Source organism: Camelus dromedarius, chromosome 6 (genome assembly GCF_036321535.1).
Source record: "Camelus dromedarius isolate mCamDro1 chromosome 6, mCamDro1.pat, whole genome shotgun sequence".
Taxonomy (NCBI): Eukaryota; Metazoa; Chordata; class Mammalia; order Artiodactyla; family Camelidae; genus Camelus; species Camelus dromedarius.
This window is the reverse complement of record NC_087441.1, coordinates 70,485,229-70,508,291: the sequence shown is the minus strand read 5'-3', so window position 1 is coordinate 70,508,291 and position 23,063 is coordinate 70,485,229. Positions and strand designations below refer to the sequence as shown.

The 23,063-nt window shown below is 39.2% G+C and overlaps 1 protein-coding gene across 1 annotated transcript in view; it reads left to right on the top strand.

Annotated features, from left to right (window-relative positions):
• Window positions 1-23,063, top strand: part of EYS (eyes shut homolog) — a 1,182,030-nt gene that overhangs the window by 1,036,328 nt on the left and 122,639 nt on the right. Inside the window, 2 exon segments of the mRNA XM_031455943.2 lie at window positions 3,655-3,763; window positions 13,132-13,352. Of these exon segments, the coding sequence (XP_031311803.2) occupies window positions 3,655-3,763; window positions 13,132-13,352 (330 nt within the window).

Below are 23,063 nucleotides of genomic sequence, written 5' to 3'. Positions count from 1 at the left end.
CAAAGCTAGTTGGAAGGTTGAAAGACCAAAGAAAGAAAATAATCTGTGCCCAAAAGAAGAAATACAGATGGTCAAGAGGCAGATGAAAAGATGCTCCATATCACTAGTTCAGAGAAATACAAATCAAAACTATAATGAAGTATCACCACACAGAATGGCCATCATCAAAAAGTCCACAAAAGATAAATGCTGGAAAAGGTGTGGAGAAAAGGGAACCCTCCTACACTGCTGGTGGGAATGAAAATTGGTACAGCCACTATGGAGAACAGTATGGAGGTTTCTTAAAAAACTAAAAATGGTTACCATATGATCCAGCAATCCCACTCCTGGACATATATCCAGAAGAGATGAAAACTCTAATTCAAAAAGATACAATCACCCCAGTGTTCACAGCAGCACTATTTACAACAGCCAAATGTAAGCAACCTAAATATCCATTAACAGATAAATGAATAAATGGAATATTACTCAGCCATAAAAAAGAATGAAATAATGCCATTTACAGCAATATGGATGGACCTAGCGATTATCATACTACTTGAAATAAGTCAGCCAGAGAAAGACAAATATCACTTGATATCACTTATATGTGGAATCTAAAAAAAAAAAAGTGATTCAAATGAACTTATTTACAAAACAGAAACAGATACACAGACATAGAAAACAAACTTATGGTTACCAAAAGGGGAAGGTGGGGAAGGTTAAATTAGGAGTTTGGGGTTAACAGACCACACTGCTATATATAAAACAGATAAACAACAAGGATCTACTGTAGAGCACAGGGAACTATATTCAATATCTTCTAATAACCTGTAGTGGAAAAGAATCTGAAAAGGGATATGTATATGTATAACTAAATCACTTTGCTTTACACCTGAAACATTGTAAATCAACCATAATTCAATTTTTTTTAAAGGTGAACTAAAAAAAAAGAAAAATACTGTATGTTCAATGTCCAAAATTTTAAAAATACAAATAAGCAAAAGGGATCAATTGAAAAACCATTTTCATTCCCAGTATGCAGAGATAACCACAATTAATGTCAGTGAAAGTAGCTCTGGCACTACCTCTATGTGCATTTTTATAAAAATGATATATCGTCCAAATTCTCTTCATCTCTTTTTCTATTTTATACAAATATCTTTCCAAGCCATTAATTATTATTCTGCAACTACTATTGAAAAGCTGGATAACATTCGATTACATAAAAGTTCTTGATTTAATTACCAGTTCATTCTCCATTATTCACATTTTTCCATCTCTCCCCTTGGTTTTGGATACTCTGAACTTCCAATTTGAGTAAGATCTTCTAAAGATTTTAAAATAAATTGTCTTCTCCATATCAGACTGTTTCTACCAAATTGTGTCACATACCTAAAGATTATCAATCTAAAGAACAAGAATGTTAAGGACACTGAAAAAAAATGTCTGTTTCATCAAATTTTAATTTCTAAAACAATGCAACCTGAGTGTTTGATTTTTAATTCCGTTACAAGCGATATTAGTAAGAGTAGATGAACATGTCATCTTGGCTGTGTAATTTATTTTCATAAAAATCTCTTTAGAGATCCCTGTCTCGTCAGCAAATAATTGCTTTAACTTTGGATTTTAATATTAGCACTGAATGATTTATGTACATTAAATAATGTGATTCTCACTAACCATTAATGAGCTAAGAATGCTTATCTCCCTTCTGTGGATGATCACACTTCAGGGAAGAAAGGTTAAGTGGTTTGCCTAAGATCACTCAGCCAGTCAATGGATTATCTCAAAATATAATTCTTGAGTCTTTTAATCATTACACTCAGCTAGCCTCAGCAATACTTGAGAGGCAAAATGGATATGCACTTAGACTTTTCCTCAAATGATTTATGTGGCATAATGTCTAATTTGTTTATAGAGAACTTTTTGTTTCTTAGGACATAATTTGATTTGTAAGCAAACATGAGACATTATAAAAACAAGCCTGATAAGAATCTATATGTGGAAAAATCCCTGGTTGAATTAGAGCATCAGTTTCCAAAATACATAGATGAGGCAGACGGTAGAATCAGCAGAAGAAAGACAGGAGGTCACTGAAAGCAAATCGAGTGGAGTGGCTTCCTTCTGCAGGGCTGCGGTTCAGGGTTAGCTTTTAACGAGCTCTGAAGGAAGCGGTAAGAGGTCTTATTATTTCTCAACAAGGACGTGTGCATCCCTGAGAGCTACACCCCCATCTCCAGTATAAAGCATCCACAGAGGCCCATGTTAACTATGATGGCAAATGTGTACCACATGTCCCTACAGTGTAAACTTCACACAATGGGACACTCTAGAGGTTATTTCTAGAATGTAAGAATTTTGAGCAATGATTGAATGAGAATTAGAAGTGACCTTGGTAAACTGGAGCAGAGGCCAAAAAAAAGTAACAGAATCGCATATTGACAGGACCGTATCAGATTTGTGTTTCTAGGTAAGTGGGAAGAGGAGACCGACCTGCAAGACAGCTGTCCCTTTTGGAGCAGGAAGGAGAAGGGAGCTCTGGTTTGTTTCTTCCATCCAACTTAGATTCCAGAATTAATTTTAAGAAAAAAATATTGGTAAATGATTTAACAAAGATTGTTTAATGAAACTGACATTTTGTTTAAAAAATAGAATTACCAACTGAACCCAGTTTGGCAGGAACTTCCTTGCTTTTAGCACCAAAAAGCCCCCATGTCCTGGAACACCTCTGAGCCCTGAGGCAGATGGTCAAAATTAAGAAATAAAAATTAGGTGTGCTTATTGTCCAAAATTTAGAAAATACAATAAGCAAAAATGTGCGTTAAAATGATTCCTATTTCAGTATGCAGAGATAGCCACTCTTGGTATTAGTGAATGTATTTCTAATATCTGGAACAGACTTTACAACAATGCAAGTTACTGTTATGACAGATGGCAAGTGACAGGGTAATATCATTGGAATTGTCTTTTCAAATTCTATTTTAAAAGTATGCCAGGTACTTCGGTATGTGTACCTTTTCATCTGATTGCATAATGCAATAAACTCTGGTAAATTTTCAATTGTGTATTGACCATTTCTGCTCTCCATCCTACAAATTCCCTTAATCTTCTACTCTCCGTTATCTCCGAGACACAGGACTAGCTGGTACATTGGCAGCTTGCCTTCTGAGTTCTGATAACTGTATCGCAGTGTAATCTCACTGCTCCGGGGCATGCAGTCATTCATTTCTTATTCCATTTCCATCTCCCTGTAGGCCAGGAAGGGAAGCCTCCACCTAGGGAGTTTAGCATCATTTAACATTGATGTCGCTTGTCCAACCATCGCCGACCTGAGTGAGACCGTATGTCAGCCGTAGTTAGCACCTCAAATGTATCAACACCTACTGATAGCATAGAGCTCTTTTTGTTTTATGTGAGCTCTTTTTAACTTTCTGAAAGCATTTCAAGTCCTTATTTGAAGACAGGGGGAGAGAAAGAAAATAAAAGGCAGAGTTAGGAAAGAAATAAATCTTTATCTATCCTAAAATGTTCAGACTTGTTTAAGACAATATTTTAGGATCATTGTGATCCAGAGAGTACCTCTCTTGTCGAAGTACTCATCATCCACATGCGAAGTTGCCCTGTTCTTGCCAATAACACATACAATAATGGCCCCTTCTGTTTTATTTCTAGCTACACGATGCCTGTTGGCAGCCCTGGGGTTGCCTGTATGATTGAAATGAGTGCAGACAGAAAACCTCCAATAAGGAAGGAAGACACAGAGATACCTCACGTCTCCCCGGTAGGTATGCAAATAGGCAGTTTCAAACATTACTGAGTGTGCCCTCAATATTTCAAAGTATTTTTAAGTTACTAAGCATTAACCATATTTCTTTAGAGAACAGATTCCTTATAAAAGCTCTCAATGAAAAACCAGAATATTCATCTCTGATACTTTTGGTATAATTAAAACATATTTAATACTGCCTTTGACTATAAAAGTTTTATTAAATTTAAAAAGAAATTGATTTTCCTCTCATATTTTGCATAATATTTTATGCTTAATTTAAAAAAAAAAGCTCAGGAATGGGAAAAGATTAACAAGATACAAAACAATGCTTAAACACTTAACATTTTTATAGCCTATGGCAGTACTTATGTTGTGCTCTTGTGTTGTTCTCAGTTTTTCAATTTACATTGGCCAGGAAATTTTTCTTAGAAACACTGAATGAAAAGAGGATGTCTGTCCCTCCAGAGATAAGGCAATTTGCTAAATTCTTTTCATTTTAATGATGTGGTTGGTTACGTGCTTCTTAGTATGGCTTTACAGCAATACATTTACGATAAAGAATTTCTGGTTCATTTGATCATCGTGGAGAGTTAATTTGTATAATTAAAATTCTCCAAAGTGCTAATTTCAGTACACATTAAAGCTGGCAACGTGTAGTACCCTAATGAATTGGAAATTTCCTTTTATTTTCATTTTTTCTATGTAGTCCCCTGTTGAGTGTATACACGCATCCAAAAGTAACACATAGCAATGTCTAACATTTATATAAGCACATTACATTTTCCAAATTATGGCTGTATATGTGCTCATCTGATCTTCACAAGAACCCTCGAAAGTAAGAAAGATTATCCTTTGCACAAGTCTGAAGAAACTGAGGATCAGATGTCCAAAATTTCACAGTGAAGAGGAAATAGACTTGATCTCAGGTCTTCTGAGTCCCAACCATTTTTTGTTCCCTCACAATACACTTTACAGCTCTTTATTTGCTGCTGTGGCAGATTCACAGCTGTCAAGTAGGATTGTCATGGTAGGCATAAAATTGGTTTTTGTGTTTTAAAAATCATGCTAGTGCCCAAGACGACCAAATATTTAGATTTACGACATAGAATATTCAAATGGTGGAAAATATATGAAACACTCATAGTTTGGTGAAAAATCCAACGTAAAGCAGCCAGTATGGTTTTATCTTTATTAATTCCTTGTTTTCATCCATTTTTTATAGTGAAAACTTCATATTTTCTTATGAATAACACATAACATGCTACTAACACAAACACTAGCGAATCACATCTTTAACACATAGAATTCAACAAGTGCTCGAAAAATGTCATTTTGTTGTTGAAGATGATAAATAGGTGTGACAAATCAGTCAACCTTTAGGCTGACTGAACGAATGCCCTCAAATAATACTCATCGTCACACAGGGACTAGAATTCTTGATTTAAATTGAATTTGGATAGTTTTAGAGTGGTAAACAGAGAATGCACTTGGGCTCTCTAAAGCTGGTTGTCTTTATGTTCATCCTGGCTCAAGTGCTCCAAAGTCTGAGGGGATCACTGCTGCCTTCAAACGTGGGTTAACCCCAAAGTCTTCCCCCCAGTGGTGAGCTTCTCAGACTAGACCCCAGTCCCGGACTTGTCCCTAACAGCCTCCAGGGCCACTTCCCACTATTGTGAATTACACCTTTTGCTACTCCCTTTTCCTCTGTTATGACGGTGGGAGGACGTATTTGATTTTTGCTATTGAGTTGTACAAGATCCTTATGTATTTTGGATATTAACTCCTTGTCAGATATATGGTTTACAGATGTTTTCTCCCCATCTGTAGGTTGCCTTTTTATTTCACTGACTGTCTCCTTTGTTGTGCAGAGGATTTTTAGTTTGGTGTAGCCCCACGTGTCTATTTGTGCTTTGGTGTCATATTTAAGATGTTATTTCCAAAACTAATGTTGTAAAGTTTTTCTTCTATGTTTTCTTCTCCAAGTTGTAAAGTTTCAGGTCTTATGTTTAAGTCTTAATCAATTTTGAGCTTATTTTGGTGTAGAGTGTAAGGTCCAACTTCTGCTTCTGCATGTGGATATTGAGTTTTCCCAAAAACTTTTGTTAAAGAGACTATCATTTTCCCCATTGCATAGTTGTGGCACCCTTCTCAAGGATCATTTGATTGTATAAGCATGAGTTTATTTCTGGGTTCTCTGTTCTGTTCCATATGTCTAGCGGTATTCCAGTGCCATACTGTTTTGATTATTGTAGTTTTTAAATATGCTTTGAAGCCAGGAAGTGTGATGTCTCCAGCTTTGTTTTTCTAGGTTGCAGATTTTTCTCATTCAGGTCTTTGAATATATCTTGCCACTCCCTTCTGGCCAGCAGTGTTTGTGTAGAGAAATCAGCTTAAAGCCTTGTGGGGGTTCCTTTGTAACTCTTTGTTTTTCTCTTTATTCATAGTCTCTTATTTCCTTCAGTACTTTCATCGCCCCCTTTTTGAAGTCATGATCTAGTAGACTGTCGAGGTCTATCTTACTGCTTGTTCTTTCAAGGGACGTCTCTTGTTCCTTTAATTAGGAGTGGTTCCTCTGCTTCTTCATTTTACTTCTATTTCTCTGGCTTTATGGATTTAGGAGTATCAGTTATCTCCTGTGGTCTTGAAGGGCTGTTTTTTGGTTTATTTGTTTTTATTTAAAGTAGGAGCATTCCTGTGCAGACAGTGTGCGTCTAATAGTTTTGTTGAGAAGACTGTTCTTAGTACGGATGGTTTCCAGGTCTTTCTTCCATGTGTGTTGACTGTTATCCCTTTGATTAGGGGTGTGGTTGGTGTTGTGATGATCAGAGCCTGCCCTGGTTGTTGCTGTTGAGTGGGGTCTCCATTTTTGTTCTGCAATTGTCACAGCCTTGACAGGGGGCTGGGTCTGCTCCCGTGTTGGTGGAACAGAGGCTGCTCGACCTGTTTCTGAGCTGTGCTCTGTGGTAGGCAGGGTTGGAACACTTCAGCTTAGAAGAGTCTCACTGAGTGTACCTCTGCAGGAGATGTCTCCTGGGAGGTACCCTCCATGGTGCTGTCTATCACTTGTTATGCAGACTTACAGACTACTCTTTGCTGATGCTGCCTTTTCCCCATCTTAGCTGCAGGAATGTCAGCCATCTGCTCTGGTGTCCCCTAGGTTCTGGCCCACAGGAACCACCAGCTCAGATTTGCCGATGTCAGGTGCTAGGACTCGCCGTAGTGAGCATGTAGTCACACACCTGAATCCATGGTTCACCACAGGGTCAACAGAGACCCTAGCCCTGCCTCCACATATGGTATGGTATGCCAGCCTTTTGTACATACCCGTACTTGCCCCTGCCACGTGCCAGATCTCCACTCACTGACTGTTCATCCCAGAGGTGCAGGTTCACAAAGCACCAGCAGAGCAAATCCACCCTCTCTGCCTAGGGCTGTAAACAAATCTCAGTCCACCTGTGAAGTTGCAAGGTGCCTGGTTATGGATTCAGCTGTCAACCCTCCTCTGAGTAGCAAGGATGGTTTTGACTGACCCTCACCTCTCTTCTTGTGAGAAAACACCAACAATGGAGCCAAGTGGAGAAAGTGGCTATGATGTGGCTGTGCTGTGCCCCTCCCCTCAATGCACACCAGCAGTGATGCTTTTTTATGGGGGTCCCAAGCTGTTCTGTTCCACACATCACCCCCAGCCAGAGCTCACACTGCCTTGCAGCCCCCTGAGATTACCTCTGTGGGCAGTGGGCCCCAGCCTTCCCCCCAGGCTCATCATCTATCTCCAGCAACCAGTCTGGGCTTGTCCCTGTGGGCTCGGGTCTAGGGCTGGGGATCACAGGGACCCTCCATGCCAGTTTCTCTTAGTTCTGTCTGCCAAGCAGCTGCCACTTTCTCCTCCAAGCCTCAGAGACTCAGCTTCTGTCTCGGCTGACCTCCCACCTGGAGAGACGGCATCCCAGAATGAGGGTGCCTTTCTTCCTCTGCTGCTCCCTCTCTGCAGGTCCAGTCCCACACCAATTGTTTTTTTTTTTTTTTCTTTTGTTTTCTTTTTTCCTCTTATCAGATTTTGTGAGAATCCTCCTGTATTTCAAAGTGACAGACACTCTTCCCTAGTTCAGTGGGTGTTCTGTGTGATTGAATGGGTTAACAGATATAATTCTCGGTGTATTTGTGGGAGAGGGCGAGCTGTGGGTCTCCCTACTCCACCATCTTGGCTTGAAACTTAGAGCATCTTTAAGACAGTTATTTTGTTTCTGTTTTAGTTTTGTTTTGTTTTCATCAGTAATTCATACACCTCCATTTTCTTAAAGTTGGTCTTGGAGACGTATTTTGTTTCTTTGATTGGGCTGCTTTTCTGTTTCTTCCTGTGCATTGTAACTTTGTGATGGGACCCACATATTTGAAAAAAATAGTCGTTTCTTCCATTCCATACGGACTGATTTTGTATGGGAAGGGAGGTCTTTTGCTAGTCATCCCAGCTAGAGATTTGGAGAACCTCTCAGACCTTTTCTGTGGAGCTGTCTTCTCTGGACTTATGTTTGTAAATTCCCTGTTATAGAAATTTTCAGGGTTTTTTATTTTTCAATCACACATAATCTTTTGCTCCCTCTGGTATGTATCTGCATAACCTCAGGTTCTCTGGAGCTGAGCCACAAGCCACCCAGTTCTCTTTTGTTCTCAGTAGCCTCAAAGTTTCTAGAGCATGTAGGTCATGTCAGAGCTCTCAAGTCAGGCAAAATAAAAACCAGTCCCTCAGGGATCCCCCTGAAAGGCCAGAATGTTGAAAGCATGGTCCATGCTTCTCTCCCTTTCCACCCCGCCCCAGTCCCAGGAGGAGGCCACCATGCTGCATCAGGGGTCCTCTGAAGCAGCAGCATGCTGTTCGGCTCTTTGGTTTTCAGTGACCCTCCACCCCCAGGCACCTAGAGTACAGTCATCCTTTGCCGTTTGTATGGGATTGGTTCCGGGACCCCACACAGATACCAATATCCGTGTGCACTCAAGGCCCTTATAAAAAATGGTGTAGTATTTGCGTAGATCTAATGTACATCCTCCTATATATTTTAAATCATCTCTGGATTACTTATAACATCTAATGTAGTGCAAATGCTATGTAAGTAGCTATAAATGCAACATAAATGCTATGTAAATAGTCACTGGCATGGAACAAATTCATTTTGCATTTTGGAACTTTCTGGAATTTTTTTCTGATTCTTTTTGATCCATAGTTGATTAACTCTACAGATTCAGAACCCACGGACACAGAGAAATGACTATATGCTAGGTCCTATCTGTGACTCAAGACAGAGGAGACAGGAAACTCATTTCTCAAGCAGCCCCCTCAAAATCATTATTCTGAATGCACACTCCATTCACAGGGAGAAGTCCGGAGTTGGGGAGGGTGTTTTGCCCACTCTTTCCCACTGACCTGGGGGGGATGTCTATGGTGAATGACTGTGTGCTAGTCCAGACCTTCACCTTTACTCTCAGTGACCCCCAAACTCACACCCTTTCCTATCAGCACTTTGATTCAGTCAAGATAGGACCTAGTCTCTTGGGCAGCACCCTAAAAAGCCTGCACATTGGACATGTTTTAGACTTCCGTTTCTCTCCCAGAGAGAAACTAGGAGCTGGAAGTTTCATCGTGCCTCACTGAGTCTAGGCGAGAGCTATGGTGAGTGAGTTTCAAAGACGATCCTACCAGCCTCAGTGCAGCAAGTGCGCCCTCGCCTGGATACAAGTGCCTCGTAACTGAATCGATGCATTTCTCACAAAGGGACTTGGTCTGTGTATTGTTGCTGAATCAGTGTCTCCACGGAGGAAGGAGTTTCTGGAGCTTCCTCTTCTGCCATCTTGCTGACCTGTATGATGCTGTTTTCTAACTATTCAATTTTTATGCTTATTTGCCCAGATTACATTTAATTCTCATACAGTCAAGAACCATCCTACATCTTTCTTCTGTGTTTCCATTTCCCTATATCATTTGCTCATAGGGCAGCAAATCAATTCATTGATTGCTTCACTAAAGTTCAGTTCTTCCTTCAACAAACTGAGGAGATATTATTTTTAGAAAATTCCATAGCTTAGTAAGCCTTACTAATCAAAGATTTAACTGTGAAGTATGGGACCAAGGAAGATTTTACTGATATCTATTAAATTCTTAAAAACTCTTTGTGTGAGCTACTAAATATTAATCTTAGAAGAAATTCAAGAACTTCATGTAAGCAATGCCCTATACCCTGTGCCATATATATTAAATAAAGAGAGCTATATTAGAATTAAAGCCGCATTAATATTCTTTCTTGGATGGTATCCAGTGAGACCTCACATATGCTGAAGCTGGCAAAAGGTCAAGGTTCTACCAGCATAAAGTAAGAAAGAGGCCTAAAAGACGAGTAGAACCTGAGGAAAAGCGGGTTGAGTTTCATGGATCAGGTCACTTGTAACAAACTTGTATTAAACCTCCTGTTTGCAAAGCACTGCTGTAGACTGTGAGAGCATCTCAAGAGGGCCATGCTGAGGCCCTGCCCCAAAAAGGGGTACAAATTAATGTAGAAGAAACTGCATGCTCATAGATTATCATGCTATAGGGGGTAGAGAGAAGGAGGGGGAGAGAGGGGTCTTTTAACTCTAAAGGGATGGCGAATCTAGATAAATACTAATCCTGCCTTTCAATCCCCTTTCATTTAATGTCTCTAAACAGTTTTTAAGAATTTAAGACAAACCGCATGCGAAAAATTTCTTTAAGAAATTCTTCCAAACACTTTACTCAGCATCCCTTATCCACCTTTATTGCAAGACTTAATGTTTCTGGTTTTGAATTTATCAGCAAACACTTTAGATACCATTAAAAACAAAACTTTGGAACAACATAAATGAAACTCCGTTCATTCCAATTTTAAATCATCATAATCTTGGAGAAAGAGTAGTCTGCTCCAATAGTTAACCTTCAGGAAAGAGTACATTTGGAGTTAACTTCCCCCTTTTAAAATGTTTTATTTATTCATTATTATTTTATTTAATTATTTTTATTTGGGAAGGGGGGTAATTAGGTTTATTTATTTTTAGTGGAGGTACTGGGGATTGAACCCAGGACCTCCTGCATGCTAAGCATGCGCTCTACCACTTGAGCTGTACCTTCCCCCCTACCTTCCCATTAACATAGTCATTTAACTTCAGAAAGATTTGAAGCTGTAAAACAAAACTATACATTGGATCAAGATATCATTACAGAAGTATATGTAGTATTCCAATATCTAAATTTAAATTAAAACAGAACAACAACAGCAAAAAGAAAAGATAAAGCAGCTTCTTATCTGCCTTTACCACTCCCCAGCCCTGAGATTTTAAAAATGTCTTCCCTTTTGTCTATCTTCTGATTTTATTCTTTCATATCATAAAAGAGCTACTGTATTCTTCTTTTAAAGGGAAGCTTCGGAAGGAAATGGAAAGTTCATTTCGCTCTCATCGGATGTGGAGCCTTTCTCCCTCCGTCACCATTCATATTTTTCATTATCTTTACGATCCCTCCTTGATTGTCCACGTCTGTTCTCTGTGGTTTTATCTTGTAAGATCATATCTTGATGTCAGACTCTATTCTCCATAGTCTGATTCACAAGGAGTTATTAGAAAAGACTTATTTAAAGACCTGTCTCCTCAGAAGTGATTATACACACAAAAGCAGCTCTTGGGTAATTGAGAGTCTGGGGATAGAGGAAGTCAACCGTCTTAATGGTTATCTATGTGCAGTCAGTGGTGGCTGCCTTTTTAGACATTTCAGGATTCCAACTAAGCTTGGGCCTCAGAACAAAAAACAAAATGGGGAGCCATCTACCTCCACTGTTTAGGTGTTTTTAATGATCTAATAAATCATAGATAGCTCTGTAGACTTCCCCTCAGATCTGCCTACAATTGACAGAAGAGGAGGAGATTTTTTCCACCCTCTGTCAGTTTTGTGCCAAAACAGCACACTTGTCAAAGTAGTAAGAGGTTTGCTGGTCCACGTGTGTGAGCCATACACCAAAATGTCAGAGGTCGTCCGTAAGAGGAAGGTCATGACTTTGGATCCACTGAGTCTGTAGCTTCATGATGGATCCCAGATTGCATTAGCAGTGAGTCACTTATCTTAGCTGATAAAAGGGCCCTGCTAAGAGTTTCTTAGCGTAATTAATCTAAATATGAGAAAGAATATGAAAACAGACATAATCCAACTGCATGAGGGTTCTGCCCATACACCTTGAAACCTCCATCCACTATACCCAAAGACAGCTGTCCTCTGGATGACTATATATCTGAATCCTATAGGAAGTATTCAGAAAAAAATAAGGAATGCCCTTAAGGGCAGAGCCTGAGTCACTGAAAAAGAACAGGAGCTCCAATAATAGGGTTAGTTTGAGCTATCATGGGTCATGGAGATGCTTTGGTGTTCCTAGAATTGAACATGCTTCTGGTCTCTAAAGGCATGTTTGCATCAAACCAGCACATGTTAATATAAATATTAAGTGATATGACTGAGCATCTCCCATTCTCTCCCCCACAACCCCACTAAGAATCCTAACTTAATTATTTTTCTCTAGCTTTTGGATTCTTACAATGATGCTTTTCCATATTAAAGTATCTGTACTATCAATTTAAATGCTTTTCAGACACCAGCTTGGAGTGGGTGAATGTGTTTGGGGGATAAGGATGTCAGAGATGTAAACTGCGTAAATGCTGCTATGTCTGTCTGTCATTTGCTCAACAGTCTTGAAGATCAAGTCTCATTACCTGTCCATCTAGACTTCAACTGCAGCTCATAAATCCCTATTGAGGGGAGTTGCATTTTATATGCATCTAAATGATGGAGTTCAATTTTTATATGTTGCTGAGGGGAGAGAAAGGTGAGACCAAGTGGCAGTTTACATTGTGCAAATGATCTTATCTCTCTGGTCAATGAGTATAAGCTCTATTTTCAAATAAGGTCACATTCTGAGGAACTAGGGGGTGAGGACTTTAACGTATGAATTTAGGGGAACAAAATTCAGTCCCTAACAATAGTTAATTAACAAGGCTTCACTTGCCTTATCAGTCATTATTTGGTAATGTTTACATTAAAATGCAAACCCTGAGTTCCAAAATACATGTTAAAGTAATCAATCCGCAAGTTTTGGTGAATATCCTATTTTATAGGTAAATGTTATTAGATATTGTGAGAGATACAAAAGAAATACTTTCCTAAAGTAACTTATCCCACCACCTACTAGTGATGACAAAAGTAAGCATCAGGTGCAACCTGTTTTATGCAGAAAAACCCATCAACACATGCAATTACACAACAAGACATTCTAGGTCTTTCCCAGATAATCTGACAACACCTTATAAGGTTTTTTTTGTGTGGCTTTTTCCTAAAGGTGTATTTTGAAAAAATATTCCTTGGCCATATCCCCACAAATGTTGAGATCCATAAGAATGCAGGCCCCGTTTATGGATTCAAGGGCTGCATTCAAGAGCTTCAGGTAAACAACAGAGAGTTCTTCATCATCGACGAAGCTCTACGTGGGAAGAACATTGAGAACTGCCACGTCCTTGGCTGTACTCACCATCTGTGTCGCAACAATGGCACCTGCGTCAGGTATGTGGTAGCCTCCTGATCTCCAGCCTGGGTTGCATGAATCCAGATTCTTAAAACAACAAAACCAGCAGCAGTGTTGCCTGAGTGACAGAAAAAGAAAGGTCTGGAACTTCCAAGTTTTTGTATGCATCACCTAGATGATAATGTTTGCTCAGAGAAATTTATATATTGTGGCTCTAATATCAAGAAATTCCTAGCCTCTGAAACTACTGGCTGACTAGACCCGATTTTGGCAATTTTAAATGGATCCAGGTGTAATTTAATGACGGTGTTAGGCTCTTTGAAAATATGAATGAGAGATTATTATTTGCTGATAATGAATTTGTTGCATTAATTTTATTTTTTCTTTTTGCTTCATCTTAAAAATAAATCTACTTAGATCTCTAAGATTAGAGATGGAGAAAGAAGACCTATATCCATTTCTTCTTTTTATTTGCAATCTTCACTTCAGGGAAGAAAAATCTTCTATAGACTTTTTTTTTCCTCCTTGAAGTAAAGAGTCATCCTTCTTATAAGCTTAAGAAGATCTTAATTAAAATTACTTTCTTTTCCACTAACATGTCTTAAATGGATTGACCCTATGGGAAACTCATTTGGGCAGTGTAGAAAGTATTCCCCAATTTCTTCAGTCCTCTGAGAAATCTTTATTTCAGGGCTACAAATAACGAGAGAGTGGAAGCAAAAACATATGCAGATTATAATCATTCCAGTCAAGGAAAAAATGACAAAATCTCACAGGAAATATCTTAATTAATTCACCTCAGTGTTGCTAAGGGGCAAGCTATCAATTAGTTAATGACTCTCGAAAAGTGAACATCTATGTGCATCACGTAAGAAAGAGAAAAATTCTATTAAAAAAGGAGAATAGGAAACGGTAGGCAGAGGTGGTCTTGAAAGTAGTCACTCGCATAGAAAAAGAAAAAAGAGAGGGGGAGAGAATGAAATGGCAAAGACGAGGGCAGAGGAACGGACAGTTATGATGATGTCAGGGTGACGTACTTATCAGACAGCCGCAAACTGACCACAATAAACTTGAAGAAAACGCATAGTGGGGAAGGAAGAGTTCAGCTCTTACAGTGTCTAAAACCTTTGCTTCTGATTAACTGTGTCTAAGTGTGTGACTTCAGTTACGCATTTGTAAATAACAAGCTGTCTCATATAGGGAAAGTATAGCAGATAAAGTTTTAGAAGATTTTATGAGTGAATTTTACCTGGCCATGGTCACTTGTCTAAAGGAAATAAAATCAAGGCTTAAGTAATTAAGTAATAAGTATTCTGTTTTATAATAAATCCATTAATAGCAATTATTTTTAAAATTATAATAATGTAAAAATTATCCAGCAGGGCAACCTTCAGAGCCCTGCAGGGAAAAAAAAATGCATTTTTGGCTAATTAAGGAAAATAAAAACAGGAAAAAAAGCTTCTTATACTGACTTTCTAATGCCTGAGGCATTTGTGTCATTTAACCTAAATAAATATTGTCACTGAGGTTTTACCACTGATAGACTCACAGAAGTGACAAGAACCATGTTTTCTCCCTTCCTGTGTGTGGTGACTAGACTCTGTCATGGTCCCTGGGATTCCAGTCCTGGTGTCCACGCCTTTGCAGAGTGCCCTCTCCTTAGTGCATTCAGGACCTGTTACTTGCCTTTAACCAACAGAATAACCAATACAACAGGGTGAGGAGATGTCACTTCCATGATTAGATCACCTAGGATTGTGAGCTGCCTCTTGCAAGGAGACTTGTTCTCCTGCTGGCTTTGGTAAAGTGGGAAGTGACATGAGGATGGTCCATGTGACAAGGCATGGAGAGTGGCTTCCTCCAGCCAGCAATCAGAGAGGAGTGGAGGCTGGCCTCTGACTGACAGCCAGCTGCTATTGACGTCCTCAGTTCTAAAACCGCAAGAACTAAATTTCACCAACAGTCTCATAAGTTGGGGAGCAGGTCTTTTCCCAGCAGAACGTTGAGATGAGACCCCAACCTGACCAACACCCTGATGGAGCTTGTGACGTCTTATTACACAGCGGGCCCAGTGAGGCCTTCCCAAACTCTTCCCTCAGGGCAACAATGAGATAATAAGTGTGTGTTAAGCTGCTGATTTTGTGGTAATTTTGCTATGCAGCAACAGAAAACAAAAACGCTCTAATTTTCTATGTAAGCATCTGACATCACCCACTTGGAGAAGCAGGTAAAAGTTAGTTTTACTTTGGAACATTAGCTGTCTGAGCTAATTGTAAGCTAGGTATGTGTTAAATAAAATAAACCTCTTATTTACACAAACGAAAAGAACCTCGCATTACTCCCAGTCTTGGTTACTGAATATGTGCTTGAAAATGAAAGATGATCGTCCTAGCAGCATAGTTACAAGCAGTCCTAGGTTGACTTATACATACATATACACATTCTCTTGTATGTCACCCAGCATGCATTGCCTGAGGACCAGCTAAGAGCCAAGGAGTCTGTGAAATAAAGGCGTGCATTCAAGACCCCACCCTGCACATGGGGGTTTTCACTCTAGTGTGGAAGTTTATCAACTCTTCAGGTCTCGGGGTAAATCTTCCCACAAAGATGTCTCTCTCTTCTGTCATACACATCATGCTGGCCTTCCATATGCATTTCTCAGTCTTCCAAATGCTCAACCTCTACTCCAGGGAAATTCACTCAAGTGTCAACGGACTTTGGCGAGCACTATTTAAGGTCTTCCAGATCTGTATGTGCTTTTCTATTGTGAATCAAATGGAGACTTAGCAGCCGTGCACCCAACAAATGAAATACTGCTTCCTGTCCTATGAGCAACATGATTGCTAACTTGATCGCCAGTGCCAAACTCCCATAAACCACCCTTTGCATCACTATATACAGGGCATGCTGATCTGTGGCAACTATGACGTCGCCCCAGCATCTCCCCATGCCCGCCAACACCATAATACACTGGAGTTGGTCAATTTGCAAACAACGATAACAAAAATAGACTTGTCAGAAGGCTCATAAGAACAGCCCCTAGGAAGTCAAAAGTTTAATACAAAAAGAGCACAGACAACTATAAATCCAGAGGAATGATCATCAGAATGAGATTGCTGTTTCACTCTTCTCTGGTGGGTCTAAAACACCAAAACTCAGCCTATGACAGAGCAGTAACCCGAAGGAGAACCAGAATATGTACTGAGGGGGAACTCTGTGAGGCCATGAGCAGCTTCAGTCTGTTGAGAAGAACACGGATCAAAAAAATAGGTCCCTAAGAACCCCTGCCAAGACCAACGCCCTGCCCCCAGCAGATGCAAACCCACACTTGGAATACAATGAGCGCTGTGAAGTTTTCCAACCAAGGAACTAAGAGAAATTCTGCTACTGAGCCCCATTCTTGCTCAGAAAAAATGGGTCTGAACTGGCCTAATGTCTTTGGAAACTCACTTCTCATCTATGTTGCTGGCCAGAGCCAAAGGTTCCTTGCCTCTCTGCTGCCACATCACAACATGCATCTCTCCAAGATCTTCCAAACTCCCAACGCTTTTCACCCATTGGGTCTGTCCATGCCATCTGCCTTGATCCCACTCCTGCCTCCAGCCAGGCAGACTTCTAAGCTCCCCTCCTCTTTCCTCCTACTTTCAAAGAAGGGGAGACTAGATCCAAGATAGCTTTCAACATAGCAGTTCAATTTAAATAAGCTATATTAATATTCAACATTTCTGGGTCCAAAGGGAATGGATGAAGTGAACTGATGGAATTCTTTTTATGTCTGTGAGTTTTATTATTTTATTTTCAATATAATAGATCATCTATGTTCAGGGTAAAAGAGTCATTATTACAAAGACAGGAAGAAAGGTCTTGCACCTTTTTGCTTTCTTGTCTCAAGATATAAAAACACTAATATTCTAAGACTATAGCATGTGTACATGAGGTTTTCACTTGAAAATGGAAATAATACTTTCTCATCACAGTTTATGTTCTTCTAATCCATGGAATCTCATCTAAAGTTTGGGGAATGCCTCTTAACGATGGAGAAATGTTTCAGTCTACACACACACACACACACACACAACACACACACACACACAAAACACACACACACACAACACACACACTCATTCACATACACACACCCCGAGCATTCTAATCTGTCTTCTGGGAACACAAGTCCACTTTTCCCAACATGTAAAGAATGATGGTGGTTTAACAAGAAATAGCCCAAAAAGAAGCATCCTGTACACAAGGGTAGAATGGTAAGTGAACAGAGGTTCGGTACACTTTAGGGTTCATAAACAAAACATTTTTTATAAACAAAACATATTTAGAGACAAAATCTTCATTAACTTTAGCAGTTTGGTTGACGTAATTTCCCGTTATTAAATGCTGTCCTTACATTGTCCATGGAAGCGATCTGCTTACAAGAAGACAGATTTCATGTTGAAAAGTGTTAAGAGGAGTAACACTTCAGCAGCTTTCCTGAGCAAATGTCATTCTGCTTGGAGCACCATCAAATGTTTCTGGACAGTATCCAGTCTTTTTTCATTTTGTTATAAATCTGTGCTAGAATTTTCAAACCCCTGTGGTTGCTCATCTCAGAGAAATCCAAATTGCATGTAGCGAAATTCAGTTTAGAAAAGTGATACAGAAGGGTGTTTCTGAGTATTCAGACCGCTATGGACTTCGAACAGGCTGCTTCCAAAAGGGCACGGGAAGGTTAGCAAATTAAACGGATAATATTTAATCACTTTCTCCTTTCTGTGCCAGCTGTTTTAAAATAGGCTAAACAATAATTAAAAAGGAGCACCAGGTTTGAGTATATACCGTAGACAAATGCACTAAGAACTCATGTCACTGACATTGTGGTGAGACATGAATTTTAAGACTTAGTTTTAATTTTACCAGGAGCTAAACTAAGCTAAGGAATGGGTTTTACCACTTGTTAAAAGTCAATCATTCCTGTGAGTGAATACAGGAGAAGGTGCTTTGCACTCCTCTGACTGTTCTCATAGCTTTTATTCATGACTAACCAGGGCTACGCTTCACGCGCTAGGACAGGGGTCAGCACGCTGTTTTTGCAAAGGGCCAGATAGCAAATATTTTAGACTCTGCATCGCAACTATACATCCTGTTACTGTAACATCAAAGCAGCCATTGACAATATATGAATGAACGGACGTGGCCATCTTCCAATAAAACATTTTTATAAAAATAGGTGTCTGGCAAAATTTGGCCCATAGTTTGCAGATCACTGCCCTCAGTCAACAGATGTGTAAAATAGTTTTAGTCAATTAATTGACTAGGGAAGTCCACCTCAATTTAATTTTTCTGTTGTTTAATGCAATGTTTTATGTATGTATGTATGTATGTATGTATGTATGTATGTATTTATTTATTTATACACATACACACACATAAAGACATTATAAAATATTGGCTCAGTTAATTATGGAGGCTGAGAAGCCTACTGTCTGCCACCTGCAAGCTGGAGATCCAACACTGGTGTGTAGATTCCAGTCCGAGTCTGAAGGCTTGAGAACCCGGGGTGCTAGTAACAGATCAGTGTCACAGCCCCACAGTCAGGCAGAGAGCAAATTTAACCTTCCTCCACTTTTGTTCCATTCAGACCCTCAGCGGATGGATGTGACCCGTCCATTGGGAAGGGCCACATGCTTTACTCAGTCTACTGATTCAAATAGGAGTGTCTTCTGTCACAGACACACTCAGAAATAATGTTTAGCCAGTTATCTGGGCATCTGGTGGACCAGTCAAGTTGACGCATAAAATTAGCTGTAACAGAAATCTCAAAAATATATATATATTATACACATACATATATATATATATAATATATATAAATTTCTAACGTTAGGGAATTTTCTTTGCCCTCCATGTCCAGGGTGAATAGCAGTAAAAGCTGATTTCTTCCTTTTTTTTTTTTTCTTTCAGTCCATTTTCTCTAAAATTATCTCATTTCATAGACATTTTTTTCGACATTGTCAGGTTAAAAGAAGTCATTTTTCATGATTTTTGAGGTATTTAGTTTCTAAATCATGTAGCCCTTCAAAATGAGGCAGGAGCCATATATTGAACTTGAAATTGCAATAGTAACAACTACTACAGAATACAAAGAATGAGGGTATTACATCACAACTTTTCTGTCTGTTCTGTAATGAGTGGCCACACCCTACAAAATGTTTACCTGTCTTCACTGCCATTTCACAGTGGCATGTAGCTAGGCAACACCTGCTGAGGTCTTTTAGTTAATACTCTGTATCCCAGCCAGACTGCCCCGTAATCTAGCTCAGCAGTCTACCCAAGTCTTCTAAATATCGATAGGAAAATCTGCCTATTTCAGATCAATTTCTCACCACCCACTTTAGACTACTAACAACTTCCAATATTTAATCTCTCTTCTTGGTTGCTATCTTGTCTGCCTTCAACATTTTTGAAATTGTACTCAGGATTTATTTTATACATATATATAATTTTAAATTTGGGGGTTTTTTTTGATTGAAATACAGTTAGTTACAATGTGTCCATTTCTGGTGTACAGCACAATGTCCCAGTCATATATATACATACATATATTTGTTTTCATATCTTTTTCATGAAAGATTATTACAAGATATTGAAGTTCCCTGTGCTATACAGAAGAAATTTGTTTTTTTATCTATTTTTATATATAGTGGCTAACATTTACAAATCTCAAACTCCCAAATTTATCCCTTCCTACGCACTTTCCCCAGGTAACCATAAAGTTGTTTACTATGTCTGCCAGTCTGTTTCTGTTTTGTAGATGAGTTTATTAGTGTCCTCTTTTTCACTTTTTTTTTTTTGACCTGCCACATATGAGTGATATTAAGTGGTATTTTTCTTTCTCCTTCTGGCTTACTTCACTTAGAATGACAATCTCTAGGTGCATCCATCTTGCTGCAAATGGCATTATTTTATTCTTTTTATGGCAGAGTAGTATTCCATTATACAAATATACCACAGCTTCTTTATACAGTCATTTGTCAATGAACATTTAGATTATTCCCATGTCTTGGCTATTGTGTATAGTGCTGCTATGAACACTGAGGTGCATGTATTTTTTTGAATTTGAGAACCCTCCAGATACATGTCCAGGAGTGGGATTGCTGGATCATATAGTAAGTCTATTTTTAGCTTTTTGAGGAATCTCCATACTGTTTCCCATAATGGCTGTAATTTAGGTTTATATATTATTTATTTTTTTAAACAGAGGTGCTGGAGATTGAACCCATGTGCTCTACCACTGAGCTATACCTTTCCCCCTGTACTCAGGATTTAAATTCCTCTTGTACTAGAGGACTAATCTGTATTTGGTTAGATTATTCTTATCTGTAAAACTTCGCTGAGCATCCAAACATCTCAATTGTACATGACCCCTACTGCAAAGGAATGGGGAAAGGGAAAATATCCAACCAAGTTTCCGGTAAAAACTTTGAAGCATATGTGGTATCCACATTTCTTTTGTTGTGTTAATTTAATTGAGCATTTAAGACATTTATCTATGTACTCCATTCATTAAAAGCAGTTTAACCTTTATTAAGGGGTGCAAATAGAAAAACTTTTATTTTCCTTCTTTCACTTATATCAAACATGCTCTGTGGGATCTCTTTACTGTCCTTTAAGAGAACATCATGCAGGTTCACATTCACATTATTATAAACATCTGCTTCAACCTACTCCAGCTTAAAACCCCTATCTCCTGCCCAGTTTGGCAGTCACCAGTCCCCTGAGTGTTGGATGGACCTCCAGTTCAAGAACTTGATGGGGAAAGAATGTGATATGTTCTTCCTGATGCCTCTCTATCCTCTTCTGCTTCCAGTTTCTCCAGATTTGGGGCTATCTTGGGGCAAGAGGGATTTAATTTTAAAGGATTCAAAGGTTTTCTTTAACCAGTGCCCTTACGGTTTTTGTATGCTTTCCCTGCAATGGAAGCTCAGTTCTGGGTCTCTTGACACGTGCACGTGTGAGTGTCCGCCAAACCCTGCACAAGGGGCCGCTCCTTGGCACAGCTGCTGGAAGGGCATAGTTGTCTGGTTTGTCTCTCCCAGGCTTCTATTTCAAACTCCTCATCTGCTGGTGCCCCTCACCCGGTAGCAGAGCTGGTTTTCTCTAAAGCTAAGGAAGCCAAGAGGCGCCCACCCTTGCACGTGTCCTGCTGAGACTGGGGAGTTACTAGGAATCGTAGAAGTTTGCTAATAGTCCCCTTTTGGACTGGAAACCAGGTTTCAATCAGGAAGCATTTCCATGTAAGCATTTTCCATGAAAAGCGTGATGAAATTTCAGAGAAACAGATCTGAATCTCTTCAAGTTTCCTTCTAATTAATTGTGATTTATTTCCTCATTGTAATTGAGTATTCACTTTTACTCACAAGTTTGTGTATGCTTGTTTGAATCCTTTTTGTTCTAAAGGACCAAAAATTATATAAGCTGTAAGCCCCTACAAAATCCAGACTCACATCTGCTCAGTAGGCAATACACTTAGGCAGGGTACTGGCTAAGGAGGTAACTCAAGGCCAGTGTCATAGGTTAATTTTCAAAAAGTTAGAAACCTGACTTTCATGCAAGTATATATTGAACACAAGCCAAAAATTTATTTATCTCATTAATAACAGAACCACTAGGTTGGTAAGAGTGGTTCAAAGGGGATTCAGGAAACTGGGCATTCATAGGCACTGACTGAAAACTGGAACACGATTGCCAGCTTAGAAACCTGGCGTTCGTAGTTAGCATCCCACAAAGGAATAAAGTGTAAAATTGCGGTTTTCTCTTCTACCAGTCTGTGCTCATTTGCATCCGCATCAGACCAAATTCTCCAAGTCAGCATGGAACATCCCAGAGTCGGGGCTAAGCAATAGTAAATAGTGAGCCAAGTAAAAGTGTGTAATTTCCAGAGAATTACATCGGCCTTAAGCAGGTCCCTCAGACAGCACTCTGCTATGATATTACTAGAACATGGAGTTATCTTTTTGCTTTCTAAGTTTTGGACATTTTACGACGCCGCCACTTTCTGTGTTACCAAAAGATGGGAGTCCCAGTTGCTTCAGGGCCACCCCTCTGCTTTCCTTAACGTTCAACAAGCTGGAGCAAAACAGTACTAAGGCGAGCAGAGCCATTTTAGTCTTCCACGGTACGGAAAGCGAACGTACCCATGCCATTATTAGGAAAAAATTTAAAAAAAAAACCACAGGCATAGTTTAGCTCCCTATTACTTAGACTAAATGTAATGCATCATAACAAAATATTTTGGCAATTTTTTTCCTGCAATATCCATGTTTAGAAGTTTTTTAATCCAAGTCTCCTTAATTAAAATGGGATTTGTGTCTCTTCCATACCACAAGCACCGCCAAGCTCCTCTTTCAGGTGAAGCAGTATGATGAGATTTACAAAGATGGGTAAGACATGTAATCGTTGTCTGCATGCTCTTTTGCTCATATTAATCTTAAGTTTGTAAAACACTAAGGGTTGTAGGATAAAGTGAGTTTTTCATTTATCCAGATAAAGTGTGGTCTTAGGTTAAAACAGCCCTGGCTTCATAGTCTGTTGTTTATCTTTTTGATCTCATTTCTTTCCCTCATTCTACAAGTGCCAGGTATTGTGAAAATGGATTGATGTGGGGTCATTTATTTTTTCTTGGAAAGCGTGACTGAAGCTGCAAAGTTTTTAGTTGCTTATAAAAGTGGATCACATATTTGGAAAGCATAACTCTCAGC